The following is an 18188-nucleotide window of genomic DNA, read 5'->3' on the forward strand; positions in this document are numbered from 1 at the left end:
CCTCAAAATAACATAATGTCTCTACAATGTAATCCTGCTGCGAATATGGGAATCTGAATGCCCAAATTTGGAATTTATTATCGATTTCATATTTTGTAAAACTTTAACGAATTTTTGCTTAACAAACTCAATGATTTAAAAACGAGCAATGGCAACACTCTATGGGAGGGAACCTTTTTATCTCCAGCACACGGAACTGTGTATCAGAAATTTTAACGATATGCTCATTTTAAAATTATTTTGTGACATTGCTGTTGAACTGAATTTTATGGTTTAAGTGCAAAGAACATGATAGTTAATAAATAAAGGTAACAGACAAAATGTTAAAAAAATGCAACTTTGGACGTAATTTAAAATCTGAGGCCTTTCAGATTTTTCTTTTTAGTTACTGTTGTTTTGCATTAAAAATATAAATAATCGAATGTCAATATAAAAACAAAAGAAAAACGCTTTTCTTAACGTTTTATGTGTTACCTGTATTTATTAAATAACATGTCCTCCGCACTTAAACCACGTTCAATCTACAACAATATCCCAAAATATTGTTACGTTTTTCTTTTCTGACACCAGTTGCTTTATTATTTTCTTCCTTCACATCTGTATGGGGTGCGTGTGGATTTGGAGTGAAGAACGACGACACTTGAGGAAGTATAAAAACACACTTTATCGGCCAGTATTAATCAGGACAACTCCAAAATCTCGTTTACAGTCGTCGAAATGTTGCTGACACGATCAGCGACACAGCTTTCAGGTTATCAAGCTATCACGGTGGAGGCAGCTTCACTGCAAAGCACCAGAATACAGCTCCCGACTCTGCTTGGTCGTTCTCGAACTCTACGTACCCTCGAGACTCTCCACGCTACAACTCGCGATACACTCAACGTTACACAAAGCACAGCTCCTGACTCTTCAGTTCAGTCTTTCCCGGAGCTTAACACACTCACTTGACGATGCAGTAACTGCTATACACTAAAATACTCTTCAATGCACTTGACGACCCACTCGGCACTCGCTGGCCGGCTGTCAACTCGATCGTCACTGCATGGACTAACTAGATGAGACACACTAACTGAAAACAGGACCAGCAGGGTTTATATAGCTTTCGGTTCGTGTTTGAGAACATTCTGAGCTAAACCGGTAAGAATTCATTCCAGAGGGTTCTCCATCTGTCCTTGGCATATCGCCATGTGTTGCCAAATGTGCAATTTTACGCCAAATGTGGCAATCCTGCCTTCCCTTGTCATTTTATGGCAACCCTAAAACTGCTTTGTGGGAAAGCTATCTTACCGTGCCTGTACATTTCATAACAATATTTATAAACAGCATATCTTTAGAAACCTGATACACAGTCTCGTGCACTGGAGGTAAAAATGTGCCCCCATACACTGCTGCCATTGCTGGCTTTGAAATCATTGAGTTTGTTAATCAAAAATTCGTTAAAGTTTTACAAAATTTGAAATAGATAATAAAACCAATTCGAAAGTGCCCATGTATGGTTGGAGGATTACGTTATTCAAAATTTGATGGCTCTTAGGTACTGTTGTTTTTTCACAATGCTAAAAACATTCATGCAGATTCACTATTTAGTTTCTTTATTACATCGCGATAATATTTGGTGGCAACAGTTTGAAAAGTGAAACAATGCAGCAAGTAAAATGATGCAACATGCTGTTTTGAGACTAAGGCTGCGTTCAGACAACGGCGTAAAGGGCACAGAGGCATAGTCATAAAATACAGGAGTTACGTTCACACCTGCGAGATGGGGGTTTAAGCTTTGACCAATGAGAGAAGCTGAATTGGCGCATACGTGGATGTGTCTACACCTTTAGTGCGCTGTTTTCCCGTTCAATTGATCTCCCACGTTCGCTCTGATTGTTTTCATTATTTTGTGTCATGGCTTTTTCATCTCACCACAAAGCTTTACTGGCTCAACAGAATGCTCCTTTATCTGCCCTTCTATTAGCCAAGAGGCAACAGAAGAAGGTAAAAAAAGAGAAATGGTCTAAAGATATTTTTTTGGAAGGACCAATACTTGGTTAGCACATATTTCTGTGCAGAGCAGTATGGAATATTTCTGCGCTGCACTGTAATACTCTATATTATAAACATGCATATTTATATATATCAAACTTTCTTTAATTTTTATATGTAATTTCTTTTAGGAGAAATACAATATTCTAAATGTGCCTAATTAAAAAAAGTCTTGAGGATAAGCGACAGATAGCCTGTATATAATATTTTTCCATTTTGCAGGTGTGAAAGCAGTTAAGCAAAAAACAGTACTTACCATACATTTTTTTTTTTCAGTCAAAAGGAACATGTTTCTGTGCTTAGTACTCCTTATTCACTGTCACTGTCGATCACTAAAGTAGTTGTCTGCACTACCAGTATCATTATTACTAGTACTAGTATCCCACAACTGGTCACCATTACCAGCAAGCACAACTAAACTTGTACAATACTATGAAACGTTCACCCAACAATGTATTTTATGCTCAATCATTAAATACATTTTGCTGTGTTGCCAGCTGTTTGTATGCATTTAATTCTAATCACTTGCATGTATAAGCCGCACCCCTGAATTTCATATGCTTTTTCTGAAAAAAAGTGGGGTTACACTCGAGAGAATAGAGTACAAAGTAAACACCAACTTTCATGAATTTTTGAGGATAATTCTGCAAACTGCTACGTTTATATCACATAAGTAGTTCAAATTAAACTCTGCTCTGCTTTGAGGTCTCACAGATGTAAGTTTCATCCACGTCTGTTGTCAGAAGTAATTACATTTAATGATTTTTCATTCGCTGACAGATTATGACAATTCTTCACTCACTGTCAGACATGCATATTAAAGCACCAAAATGAGTTTAATTTCAACATACGCTGTCATTTCTATTTACGACCAATATCTCAAAAGTCATTTCACATTGACAAATTTTAAGTACCCAAGTCTTCAAATACAACAAAATTATAAACATTCATACCTTATCCAGGAATTTCTACGAGAGAAATAGCATGATCAAATTTCCATTCAAATGCTGAAGGCATTCAAACCCTGCAGAAGCGCGCATCCAACACTAACGTTGGAGATCGCGCGGGGTGATTGCGTCACCCTAATCAGTTTCATTAAGAAAATGTGTTATATATTTTATAGAAACCATTTGATTATAAACAATAATTGCAATATTTCATCTAGAAACTATACTTCTTTACTTAAAAAACTTATTTCAATATTTAAGAAAAAAAATCCATTCAAAATAAGTATATACCTAGTCAGGAGTCAGAAGCTAACATACACTTCTGGCAATTATCACATATTTTGAAGATGAATTTTACAGAAGAATGAATTTTACATGAAAAATTATCACATATTTTGCAAGAAATTGTAGTTTTATTGTCTTTGGATCTTGGACACATAGTGCATCGGCCATTGTCGAGTTTTGGTTTCTTTGATGGGTGTTCTTCTGATACACTAGGAGTCACATTTTCAATGCTTTCACGAAGCACTTTACGAAGCATTGACATATTTTTTGTTATCTCTACGTGAGGCGCTGTATAAGAGATATAGCCAAATTTTTTAGGAATTTTCTACTATTTCCATACTGTAAGGGCTTTGTTGAGAATAAAGCAACTCGGGTATTTATTGCAGTGACGTTCAGCACAGTAAAAGACGACCATCAGCCATCTGTTGGTTTTTCGAGCTGTCGAATATAATGATAACATTTCATCAACTTTATATACACCACCTTTTGTTACATTATGAAAGTAAATTATTTCTGGTTTCTTCGTATCATCACTTTCATCAATGGCATCATCGCAATGCATTTCAGATAACAAAACTACACATTTTGATTTTTTAGGCACATACGATACTATTGTTGCGTTCTTTTTAGAACCCAAATATAGATAAATAACCATTCCTAGTTTTTGTTTGGACGAACTTGGAGGGAATTTCAGCCTTGTTTCTGTTCAGGGTTCCTACAATAGTTAACTTCTTTGATAAAAGTTCTTTTGCTAGAGGATAACTCGTATACCAATTATCCATTGTTACATTTCTGCCCAAACAAAGGTGTGCAAAGGCGTTTTGTAATTTCAAATGGTGAATTTTCAAATCTAAAGGGACCTTCCGACTGTTGTCCAGCATACATCTCGATGTTATAGCTACAGAAAGTTCTTGAATCTTCTAAGGCAAATATTTTGATTCCATACTTCGATGGGTTGCTGGGTATATATTGATGAAAGGAACACTGCCCTCGAAATTTCTCTAATTTTTCTTTGATAGTAACATATTTTACCAATAAGGTATATCTTTTGGCAATTTTCACTAAAATCGGTAAAGAATTCTCTCGCAGCCTCCAAATTGTCCAATTTTTTCTGAGCTTCACGATTGGTCACATTGTCTAACTGCAGACACCTGAGAAGAAAATTAAATCTTTTATATGACATTGTGTTCCGTAAAATTTCAATGCCTGATCCATCAGTAGCCCACAAATCTTGCTTATTTTTAACGTGACGATATATGCAAGCCGTACAGATGTAAAAGTCCAAAAAGTGCTCTAATTTCCACATCACTAGTGGTTTTGGCATCCCGATCTCTGGTGCAATTTGCCGATATTTTTTCAATATAAATATTTGTACACTCTACAATGGATTGAATCATTTTAGCATTGAAAAACAATTCCTAACTTTCTAGAGGCTTTGTTATATTGCGTGCAGTTCCTTTTAATACTGGTAAATGAGTTATTATAATTTGAGAAGACCTTTTTCACTTTTTGATTTGGTTTTCCTTTCTGCCAAACTCTTATTTTTGCTAAATCAGGATTTCCGTCGTCTTCATCATTCTGCTCAAATTCACTTTTGCTGTCGTGAGAACTGCATATTTCTTCATCAGATTCATTTTCACTATCTTGATCAATTTCTTCTTCAGAAGACTCAACTTCATCTAATAGAGTTCTCAAATGTCCCATCTCTTTTTCATATTCGGTAAATCTATGTTTGTAAACCATTATCTATCAAATAATCCAACAGAACAACAACAGCAACACTCGAGAGCACGAAGCTAAACTACTACTAATGAAAAATTTCGAAGAAGTAATGGTCGCAGGGAGTGACTGAGTCACCCCATTTCCTCATGGATTCCAAGAAACTATTGCTTCTCTCGCAGAAAAGAAAAACAAGTAAAAATAACAATACACATTCCAAGGGGAGTGTCAAACAGGAGGATACTAGAAGGATGATTCATTAAAATGAAATATTTCTGGTTAATATTGTTGATTTTTGACACATGGGGTGACTCTGTGCCCCGCACGACTTTTCCCGAGTTAATAAAGAGTGGATAATAGCAAATACTATTCATTAAATTATAATCCATGTTATGAACTATGTGTGCTATTCAGTTTCATTAAAATGTAAATTCCTTTCATGAAGAACGTGATTAAAAAACAAGATATCAACAGGAAACAAAACTGTCTAGACTGTCGACTGTTCTTTTCAGGATATTTCACTACATTTTTTCCTTCTTGGACTTCATAAGAGCATTTTCTCAAAAGATTATTTTTTTTATTACTTATACAAAGCTTACACCATTCAAGTGATTATTGTGACTATTCTTAAATAAGTGAAAATATTTTTTTCTTTTTTTTTAAGTAATATCTCTACTGGAAAAAAAAAAAAAGAAAAAAAAAAAGACAGCAGGTTCTTGATATTGATTTGAAGATTTAGTAAAATTAATTCATGAAGTTTGTTTGGAAAGAAAATCAGCATTTGAAGCAAATAGCAATACAATATTTCCAGCTTTTCAATAAATTTATTCTTAAATACAAAAATAATTAACAGGAAGAAAATGATAGTAATAATTTATACAAAAATAATAAACAGAAAGAAAGTGATAATAATAATTTACACAGAAAAAATAACATTTTTGCAAGAATGCGTTTTTTAAGGAATTTTCATAATGAAATGAAAAATAATGGATGGGATCAATCATCTACAGAATCATACACAGCGTGCATGATCCTGAGCTTAATTTTCGCTTTACGAATTTCATCTATATTTTTCAATTTATTGCGCAAACTCAATGCATGTCATCATCATAGGTTTCTTGCAAGATCAACTCATTATTTCATTCATATATGATTACTACTCATTCAGATACGATGTGCTTCATATTTTAAAAAAACGCCTTCGATGTAACAGCGAAATCGTCTGCAGAAAGCCGCTTCGTTTTAGCTTTGCTCTGATTGGTCAACGCTTATCCCAAACTCGCATAAAGTTGAAAACTCAGAAACTTATGCTGCAAGCTCTAAACAAGATTTTGTGATGTAGGCTTGGCAACGGAGCTCGGCTTTAACCACTTATGCCCTTTATGCCCTCATTTGAACGCAGCCTAACAGCCCTTTTGGTCTAATGCCCCTTCGGACTAAAAACTAAGAAAGGCAAAGTCAGATTCGATTATTTCAGTTATGAATAATTAAAGATATTAGTTTCCTTTAGCAGAAGTTCAGAATGTAATCCAGCATTAAGAAAATCATCAAAAGAGTAAGTCTTAAAATTTACTGAGCTACCATATTGATAGATCTAACATTTTTATCATGCCTGATCAGAGATAGTACATACAGTACATAGATCTAAGTACATACAGTACATACAGTACTTAGATACAGTACATAAATTTAAATTTGTTTAATTTTGAGTTGCAAGAGTAGGAAAATTGCTGATGCTTCAATGCTTAACTGAACAATATGCACACACATATTAGAAATTATTACTGAAGAACATATAATTATTGAGAAATTCAATCATTTTATTAATTTTGTTTTGAATTTATTAACTTTGTTTTGAATTTTTTAAAGTAATAAATACATTCAAAGGCTAATATTGTAAATATGTATTTGTAACATTGTTGCATAAAATATTTCACTTGAATGGTTTCAACTTTGAATCATACTTCAGCAAAATTTCCTATTCATAAATAAACAGTGTAAGTAACTTATTTATTGATGAAAAAGAAAACAACTATTAAATTAATGGGAGCCTACGGAAGCTCATTTACAAAATTAGCCGTAAAGACAAAGATTTCTCAGAATCAAAAATTGACAACTGGAGATTCTTTTAGTGGTTTTTTTTAGCTCACTTAATGAAGAAATAAAATTCCATTAGATAGGGAAATACTTTCCAAGCTTGGAAAGGATACTCAAAAATATCTAAATGATAAAATAAAGCATCAAGATCACTATAATTGTGTATTCGCTTATTTAAAACACAACTAGAATGTGTGGATTAAAAATGAAACAAGTAGTAAAAAAAGAAAACAAAACACCAATTAAAATTTTTACATAGCTGTTACTATTTATAGCTGTTATCATGCTGTTACTATTTTATGGGAACCTGAAGTACTGGCACTCATTTTGGGATTTATTTTTTAAAAATACATGAGGACCCAGATCTTTCAAGAGAAGATCAATTTTAGTCTCTCTTACAGCCACTGCATGAAGATTCACAAGCAAGAGATGCATTTGAGTCTTGTCCCCTGACCGATGAAAATTATGAACAAATCATCGAATGTTTACATTTACAATTTTGGTCAAAAGGATATTGTGGTAAAGGTACATGATAGAACAATTGAATCTGGTTTTAAAAAGTGCTTTACAACAGGGTCGAAAGATTCCACTTGTGAAATTATATGATCATGCAATAACCCAACTTAGACCATTGCAAATGTTAGGAATACCATGCCATAAGTATACTTCTATACTATACCCCTCGTTGAATTAAGTTTGCCTATCACTCTATTATGCTATGGGAAAGGCATTTAAATTTCATAATTCTCACACCTTGATACTTGACTCACATCAAGATACTTGATAAATCAGAAGCATTAATGAAATACATAAGAAAATTAAAGGAAAAGAAAACCAATTTGACTAGTAGATTTGGTTTTTAAACACAGAATAAACAGGCCTTCAGGAGAAAATTCCCCTATGATATGCCAAAATATACTCCCACAGGTAATGGAATTATTTAGTTCTGTTTAAAAACAAAATCAAACTGCAAGGTTTACCATTATGTTTTTTTATGATAAGCCACTTCATTTTAGTGCTGAGTGTAAAAATGCCATGTACTTACCTTACAATGAAAGAAAACAATTTAATGAAAAAGGCGTATATTTCCATTGTCTAAAATAAAGCCATAATTTTAGCATATGTACACAATAAAAGCAACAGTTTGATTTGCGGTAAGCCACATCATACAATGTAATGCACGGCTTCTGAAAAACAATCTCCAGATCTGTCCAAGATGAAATTTAATGAAGATACTTCACAATACATTGAAACTCTAGCCAACATGTAATTGTCACTTAAAGTCTCAATGCAGATTTTTGTTATGTTTTTTGGGAGGAATAAGAAGCTGAAAAATATGCATAATAATAGATTCTGCTTCTCAAAGATCCTACATCTCAACAGATAACTTCAAGAAAATATGTTATAAATCAATTGAAATGGAAACTCTGAAACATTATTCAGCAGATCGTACATAGACCTTTATAAAGATTATCTCACTAGTATTGAGTAATTTCAATTTCAATGCCCTAGTAAAATCAATTCCTTATTTTGTACGAGTTAATCATGAAATTTGTTTACAGGAGCATGAATTTCAACACCTAATCAATCACCAAGGAATGGATAGCAACCATTCACACCAGTCGCGTACCCGGTTGTTAATTCTTTCTCCTTTGGACTACTATGCATGTCACAGTGGCAGGGGGGTTATCGCCCTTCCTATTATGGTTATCAGCTTCATCCATCAATAGGATCTCTTAAGCCCATCGGCTTTTCTTTCATTTTCTGTAGCAAATGCTCACTCTTATTCAATTCATTTTCTATTAAAATGATGTGGAGGTAATTGCATTTATCTGCAAAGGTACTCCATAATAAAATGCCTTAGGCCTTGGTCCAAGAAATAGCTACTGATCTTAATTTTAATTACTATGGCAGGAAAATTAATGACTGGTGAATTTCAAACACTACTTTCAGCATTAGTAGCAAATGAATACAAACAAGGTTCAGTTGTCATAGGTCGAACAGAAGGTATACAAAACATATATCTGAATAGTCACAAACTCCATGCTGAAGAAATTCGTATGTCTATCCTATGGGAAATAAGATACTTTACAAATTACTCATCTTACCGAGAAACTAACAAAATTACAACTAGAAGAAACACTGAAAGATTAAAACTGAAAGGCTGAATGCAATACTTGAGAATAACATAAGTACAGTAAGACCCGCTTAACGCGGGGGATACGTTCCATCGAAGTAGAGCGTAATGCGAAACAGTGCTAAGCGAGGCTATCTTAACATGTAAATAATGGGGTTAGGGGAAGACGGATAAAAAATGGTTAGGCATTAAATTTAATAATTTTTTTTAATAAAAATAAAATCAAACATTTATTTCTTACAAAAATAAAAACAATATAAACGCATATACTTTTAAAAACAAATAAAATTCTCAGTCAGATCATTCAGTCTATTCTGGGTTTCCAATTTTCTGCCTTTTTGTTAAGAAGGCATTATGATAGATTGGCTTAATGGCATATTGCGTTCAATTTCGTCGTCAATCCATATAGACAGTCGTTTTTCCATTTCCTCTATAATGTTATTTCTAGAACGGGTAATTCTAGTTGCAGAGCTTGACGTAGTTGCAGTTGCCGATGACAGTATTTTTTCTTTATTCTTAAGAATTGTCCTTATTGTTGAAGTTGCCAAAACCAATGCAGTACTAATTTGAGATTGACGTTCACCAGAATCTAATCTTCTAATCACTTGCATTTGAGTTTCCAGTGAAATGCTTTTTCTGGTTGCTTTCTTTTCTTGTTTTTTATTATCACCCATGATAAAAACTAAAGATCATAATATTTGTCACTGTATTAATCGTTATAGTATTATACAAATTTAAACTTACGATAATGTCAACAAATGTTTCAAATGATAAAAATGCGTCCACCAAGCAAGAAACACAACTACACTGTTTCGGATATGTTATTTGGAAACCTAGCGCTGCGCACAATTACGGAGAATCCCCGGGTTGAAATAAAAGAGAGCTAAACCGAAACAGCGCTAAACGAAACAGCGTTAAGCGGGGTCTTACTGTAAAAACAAAAACACATAAGAGCATTTAAGTGACGTATGTCAAACACACAGTTGTAAACAGAAATTATATAAATTAAAAGATCATGAGCAGTAAATGGAAATACATATTCAGAAATTACTAGGAAGAGAATGGAGCCATCTCAAACAAAAAATGTGAGCAATGAAAGGGGAATCAGTTCTTTGCACGAAAGGGGAAAAACAGGAAGGCAGTTACTGCTGAACAAACAGAGAAAATTTTAAAATTCAAATTAGCTGTACAGACAGATAAAAAGGCTTTGTTGCAATACCTTCAAAATTCTGCACAAATGAAAAAGGATAACATGGTACTTTTAAAATATATACGCGAAGATCACAGCACAATAAGTGAACTTAGTTTACTGATTGAAAGACTGACTAAAGAAACTCTTGAAATAAAAATTATCTTCATGAAATAAATACAGATGTGTTTATTGTTCAACAAGAACTTGATAGCATACAATAGTTCTGAAATTCTTATAATGCAAGAAATAGCTTGATCAGCAACTGGGAAAAAGGCATAAATCAAATTCATTACAGGAAAGAATTTCAAAAGTTATCCAAATATATCATTAAGATGAGAAATCAGCTTAGACAATATCATAAAAGAGTTGAGACCATTGGCTTTAGAGGAGGAAGATTCAGCCAACTATGAGAAAAAGATGTTTAGTTCACTAAATTATGTAATGTAAATACAGAAATGCTAGCTAATGAAGAAGATTTAAAAGCTGACTTATTAACTATCAGAAATACTTCCAAGTTATTTGCTTTGGCAGAAGCAAATCAAAGAAAATAAACTGAAACAATTTGAGAAACAACTTGATAAGCAATGTGGACTGGAAGAAATAAAGCAGTGTAACCAGAAAATGACAACTAAAATTTGTCTAAACAAACATTTGTTGTTTAGACAAATTCACTCATCACTCTGTTAAGGAACTGGATATTTGCCGCACAAAGAAAATGATAGAAATCTCAATATCCAAAAGGATATCTTCAATAAGATGAAAGAAATACTCCTTAATGTTCAAGAACTAAAAGATATCAAAACAAAAGAAAAGGCCATGGAATCAGATATGAAGAATATGCTGAATGAAATAAGAAATTTAAATTCCAAAATAAATTCTTCAACAAAATGAGGACTAAACAAGAAAGTGATATGTATGAGATACAATCAAATCATGAAAAAGCTTTTATTTTAAATAAAAAGGAAAAAATTAGTTAGAAAAAACCATACCAATGCAATAGTAACAGCAACTCCAATGAGAGAAAATAAAAACTGAAGTGTATTTTAATAAACCATCTTAAGATTTATAAATTCCTATTATTTCTTAAAACTGTTTTTAATTCTTTACATGAATGACAATATTTCTAATAAAAAAACATACTCTCCAAAGGTTCCCCATTCACAAGCCACTGAAGTTTAGGTTCTGGGTAAGCATGAGCCTCACATACAAATCGAACAGATTCCCCTTCAGCAGCATTTGTATTATTAGGAGATGTAATCCAATAGGGTATGGCTATAAGAGAGAGGGAGAAAAGTAAATGATATGGAACATGAGATAAAAAATAGTAATAAATTATTAAAATATACCCCATACCATGAACTGTCACAGTCATAGCATGTGTAATTGGGGTACCAACACCATTACTTGCTGTACATTCATAAGTCCCAGCATCATCAAACTCAACACTTCTTATCCGCAAAGTTTTGCCATAGTTGGTATATGTGTATCTACTTGAATACATTTCACTTCCTCTTTTGCTCCACTTGATTTCTGGCAAAGGCCTGCAATTCAAATTTTACAATTATTTTTTCAAATATTAAAAATGAAAAAAAAAGGCTTCTGATACATATATAAAAAAATCCCTCACAGGCTTTTAGTTTTAAAAAAGCTGGTCACATACATATACTTCCAATTTACTAAAACGTTTAAATGATGCAAATATTAATATTTGGGCATTTTAAAATTAAAATTGTGAATTTTATAAAAATTACAAAAATCTAGCTTTTTGCGTTATCCCTATACATTTAGGGAAGTTTTTTACACTCATTATGAAAATAAAAATAAAAAAAGTTCGACTCTTATAAGCCAAAAATTCATCAAGATATTTAATTTCAAAATCTAGGGTATCTGACACCACTTTTAACTTGCCTAGAGCATTGATTAACAAATAAATTAAAATAATTCGAAATTGATTCTCTTCCCCTTAAATGCCATTCAATGATATTGTTGTGTGATTAATATTCTTTAATTTATAATTTTATTATAATTGATATGGCAACAAAAATTTTGTGCTAGTTATTTACCAGTTTCCAAATTCTAAAAATATATAATTGCTATTCTTGTGAAATTTCATTCCTTTAGAATCGTACAAAAAATTTATTTAACTAGAAATATTTTTTATATTTTAGTTATGAAAATAATATTATGAACTGACTAAGTGCCAATCACTGAAGTCTGCTAGTGCTCGTAGAACATGAATTCTATGATTCTGCAGCAAGATCTCCTTTCCTAAAAAAATACAGTAATCAATATTTTTATTATAATTTGTTTCGTTGCATTCACGGAGATTTTCATTGCGATGACAATGCTTCAAATGTCAAACAACTAATAAATGGCAAAATCTGTAGTATGTTTTAAATACAGAAAATATCGCTACCAATAGTGAAAAAGAGGAGAAAGTCAGAGAGATGTTGTTCAAGAATGAAAAATTTCGACTGACAATTTTGTGGAAATTCTCAATGTGGCAATTACAGGACCTTGAACAATGGAACTTAGAACAAGAAATTATGTCATCTATAGAATTAAAGAGAAAGTATTCACACAACAGTGATGTAAATTTAAAAAATTCACACTGAAAGAAATGCTTAATATAAAAAACAAATATTGAGCTTCTTTTTTTGAAAATTTTAATTCCTTTGAGGTCATAAATGCTTTGTTATTTCATAAACCACTAATTCATATTACTAATTTTACAATTTCTACATGCTGTCAGACTAGATGTAACTGATGATTTACTATATGGAATCACCAAAGTCCTGATGAGTCTGGAACATAGATTTTGTACTGTGTGTATATATGTAGGGCATCCAGAAAGTAAGTACAGTACAGTCCTGATTATCCGCGGAATTGGGTGGCGCGGCCGCCGCAGATAACAAAAATCGCGGTTAATCCGAAAAAAAGCTAAAAACGGGTAAAGCAAAAGAAAAAACAGTCATTTCCACTTTGAAAAATCGTTTTATATACAATAAAAAAAAAAAAAAAAAAAAAAAAAAAAAAAGCAGAAAATTTTTAACTAATGCTTAATATTTTAGTATATCACTCAAAACTAACCTAAAATGCATTTTGTTAATGAAAACAGAAAAGTGCTTTGTATACTTACGAGAGGCGTCAAGGATACACAGAAAAATTAACACATTATGAGCGGTCCGAAGCTCATGATATCGGACAGTGCTGCGTAGGGGGCTAATTTCTCAGCTAAGCAAAATATATGCGTGTGAAAATAAACTTGATAGACGTAAAAGTAATGGTTAGATTTTTGCAAAATTTGGTAATGGGTCTTATCTGGAACTATATTTTATATACATTAATTTATATTTTTATATTTGATAAGTATATTTCAGAATTCCTGAGATTATGCAGGACTCGCTTGTTTTATAAAAATACAATATTACTGTCGAATTTCTTATGAACAAAATTATATTATAGCCATTAGAATTATAGGCCGTTGTTCCTAATTCAAGGGGAGCAAAATAAAATAGCCTGATAATATATACATAGGCTAAAGTGCAGAATCGCCCACTTATTTGTTTGGCATTTGTTTGACGCTTTTTACAAGAGTAAGAAGAACTGGATTTTTGTCAATTTTCTATGTCTTTTTAAGTGAAAATTGGTCGATGTGTACATGGATAAAGTCAAGAAAGTGTGCAATGCCTAGTTTGTGCAATTCTCTGACTGTTTTAAGTGAAAATAGGTCGATGTGTACATGGATACCGAGTACGTGCAATTCTTAAAAACGCGCCAAGCAGTGGGCGATTCTGCACTTTCTCCCATATGTAAAAAAAGTATGCAAGCAAATATACAGTTTATTTAAATCCTTAAATAGTTACAAATATATATACAATATATATATATATACTATATCGCCGTTAGCGGTTTATTTTATAGGATATATACAGGACAATATACTAGTTTATAAAGTTTGGTGTAGTCAAGGCTAGTTCCTAATATTTTTCTTGAGTGTGAAATTTGAAGAAACAATCTCCCCGATGCAGCGAAACTTTACAAAATTCACACATATAACAAGTTAAACTTTTTTTTTTTATGTGCGGCACATACGCGACACTGTGTTTGACGTTTCAATTTTGTTCCACCAGTGGTAATTTTAACCAATTTATGCCGTTTGGGATCCCTGGAGGATCACTTCTGCTGGACGTAGCGGATGTACCTTGTACAGGATCATCTGTATTGCTAGGAAGAGCTTCGCTAATCCATTCCTTTGCAACATCACATAAAAACATCTTATACTTTTTTTCTAATGTGGATTGAATGCTTTAAAAACTAAACGCATTAAATAACACACAATTGATAAAAAACATTACAGCTTGTTTCGTCCATTTTTTGTAGGATGCACAAACGAGTAATACGATAAGTATTGGTCAGCGCGATCAACACCTTTCATGTACTTATCATAATCAGTTACGCATATTGGCTTCCAAATTCTTTGTTTTGTTGCCCAGTCAATATTATGGCTTTCCGCAATGTCAGCTGAATGTATAGTTGAAATTATTCGGACTGTTCTTTTTGATTGCCAACATTGTAATAAAATATTCTGGCGGCGACAAAATATAGATCACCCCCTTGCTAGTTTAGGATTTTTCAAACAACTGGGAAGGCCTCTGTTTACCCGAATAGTGCCGCAAGTCCAAAAACTATTCTGTAAAAGCAATTCACAAGCGGCAACACTATTGTAATAATTGTCCATGTATATGTGATGCCATAAGTTGGAATAGGGTTCAAGCAGATTTAAAATCGTTTCTTGCAAACGACTTCCTTCACCACAGTACATGCGAAAATTACAAATGTATCCCGTTTTAGCTTCACACCATTCTTATAACTAAACCATACTTTATAATTTTTGATGCATTATAAACTTTAAATGACAAACGGCCCCTCCATAGCATGATGCTCTCATCCAGTGATAACTCTCTCTCTGGTTTATAAACATCTTGAAATTTAGGTAAGAAGTAAGATATAATCGGTCGGATTTTTTTCAGGCAATCTGTCATCATCATTATTAGAGAAATGCCACGCATACTATATCTGTCTAAATCTATCCCTGCTCATTACTTCCGCGAAAATTGGAGTTTGGATAGTTTTATCTGTAGACCAATATTCGTCTCTTGTATATTTACGAACTCGTCCCATTAGGAGAAGTAGTCCGAGCATTTTTTTTAAATCTACCATATTCACATCCTTCCACTTCACAGATTTTGCTCTGTCTCGAAATGCATCTGGGTTTTGTTCGCGATACCGATTGGTTTCCATTGCCATATATTCAAATAAGTCATCTCCAATAAATAGCTTAACCACATCTATTACACTTTCTGAATTATCTGGCATTACAAAAACTCCACTTTGTCTGAGGAATTGTTCAATAATTGGTACATTATCAGTTGTTGACCATTGTTGTTGCTGACTTTGACATATGTTGTTGATTTCGTCATCACTGTCTTTGGAGTCGCTAGATGATGGTATTGGCAAAACTCGATTTCTTCTAGGTCGAAATAATTCCTCGTCACTTTCACTGTCTAAATCAGGAAATTCCGCGTCACTTGAAATCTGCGACAAGTCATCTGCATATACATCACTATCACTATTAGAATCCATTGTCTTTGAATTGAAAGTGGTATCAACTGCCTACACAATATCGATGTTACATGTATCTCTTTTTACAAGCTGCTCCACTAATAGACTATAAACATACATCGCAAAAACGAATTTGTGGAAACACACGGCTGCGAAGAATATTATTGGTTAAAATATAGATAGACGGAATTTTTTCAATCTCACTTTACGTTCTTTGAGACGTAGTCATATATTTGTGTGTGTATTTAATTATGGCAAAGCACACTAGGGCTATCTATCTGCCTAAGGGGAGGGATGCCTTCGTGGAGGACTTTCTACGGGAAACTAGCTCGTATACACGTTACACATGGGAAAAACCACGAAAACGCCCATGCAGCCAGCCCGTTCGCAGGATTCGAACCTCAGACCGAACTACCAGTGTTCAGCGACTTTACCGCTCGGCCGCTGGTGAGCCCAGTCATATATTTGATAAAACATTATTTTCCCCTTGTGTCACTTAAAATTACTTATTTTAAACGGGTACTAACACCTGTTCCGCTTATAAGTGGCAATTCTCGCAACGGGTACTAATACCTGTCCCGCTTATAAGTGGCAATCCTCGCAACGGGTACTAATACCTGTCCCACTTTTAAGTGGCAATCCTCGCAACGGGTACAAATACCTGCCTCGCTTATAAGTGGCAATCTTCGCAACGGGTACAAATACCTGCCCCGCTCATAATGTATTAATACATATTTACTGTTCTAATACTGTAAAGTATTATGTAATTACAAAAGCATAACAGTAAAACTACACCTTTTTGAAGAAATCAGTCATTTGTGTTTGCTTCTTGCTTTGGAAGCATTTTCTCTTGATCCGAGATTGCATTTTTTGTAGCATAAGTTTCTCGGCCAACTCCACGCCATCTTGTTCTTCCAAATAGCTCAGCAATCCAGCGACTTGTTGCAAAGCCGCTTCGTGAATCTTCTACATCTGCACAGTGGGCTCTTCTTCACTTCGCTGTCCTTCATTCTTGGCCGAGAAACTAACAAAATTACAACTAGAAGAAATACTGATAGATTAAAATTGAAAAGCTGAATGCAAGCATTCGAAGCCAGGTTCGTTGACATCACACTCCAACCACTCGTTAATGTTTTCAGCATCGACGTTCTCACCACCCGGAACTCTTTTCACCATATCGGCAAGAGTTGCCGTGGGCATGTCTACATCTTCATTCTCTTCTTCACAGCTCAAAGGGGTTAGGTTGTTGTTTGCTTCAACATTAGGCATGAGTTTTCTCAATGATTTTATGAGGGTTGACGGTTTCATCGAGTCCCATGCAGATGCAATATTGTAGATGCTGTCCAAGATTGTGCAGTGTTTCCAAAACTCTTTCAGATCATAACCTTTGTTAGTCATTAGCAGCTTGTTTCCGTATGTTCTCTTCATTGTTGCAATGACTCCTTGGTCCATGGGTTAGATTAGTGCAGTAACGTTTGGGGCGAGAAACTTTGCAAAAATTTGTCCATCAAAAGACTTTAGCATGCTTGCTGCTGAGTGAGAATGTGTGTTGTCGATCAATAGCACAGCTTTTTCAGGCAGGTTTTTAGATGTTTACGCATTTAAAGAACAAAGATGTATTCGAACCGTTCTTGAAAAATGTTTTGGTTCATCCACCTTTTTTTTTGGTTAAAGTAATCAAATGGCAAATTTTCTATCCTTGTGCCTTTGAAAGACTCTGTTTTTTTTACTTTCCAATGACAACAAGTCTAAGTTTATGTCCACCGGTAGCGTTACTGCAAGAGATGATAGCGATCCTTTTCTTGCTGCTTTTATGACCCACCACTTTACTTTCATTTTCAAATGCTAAAGCGCGAGTGGGAAGACATTTCCACAAAAGTCCCAATTTGTCGGCATTGTAAATTTGTTCAAAAGATAGCTCTTCTTTTAAAACAAATTCTTCAAATTCATGGCGGAAATCGTCGGCAAATTGTTGGTCACCACTAAGTTTCTCCCCATTAAGTCCAATTTCTCAAATTCCATGTCGCTGCTTAAAACGAGTCAATCAGCTAGAAGACACATCAAAATTTCCTTTCAGGCCTAACAACTCAAAAAAGGTTTTTGCCTTCACTGCAATGATAGGACCATTTACAGGAGTACCCTCTTTTCAAACTTG

General features: G+C 33.8%; 1 protein-coding gene across 1 annotated transcript in view; it reads right to left on the reverse strand.

Moving 5' to 3' along the window:
- LOC118198717 (neuroglian-like) overlaps positions 1-18188 on the reverse strand; it is a 207712-nt gene that overhangs the window by 132935 nt on the left and 56589 nt on the right. Inside the window, exons 7-8 of the mRNA XM_085807673.1 lie at positions 11762-11949; positions 11549-11680 (exon numbers count right to left, since the gene is read on the reverse strand). Coding sequence (XP_085663799.1) covers positions 11549-11680; positions 11762-11949 — 320 coding nt within the window. The remainder of the gene's footprint in view (positions 1-11548; positions 11681-11761; positions 11950-18188) is intronic.

Source organism: Stegodyphus dumicola, chromosome X1 (assembly GCF_044657685.1).
Source record: "Stegodyphus dumicola isolate Sdum_Otavi_A_Nest chromosome X1, ASM4465768v1".
NCBI lineage: Eukaryota > Metazoa > Arthropoda > Arachnida > Araneae > Eresidae > Stegodyphus > Stegodyphus dumicola.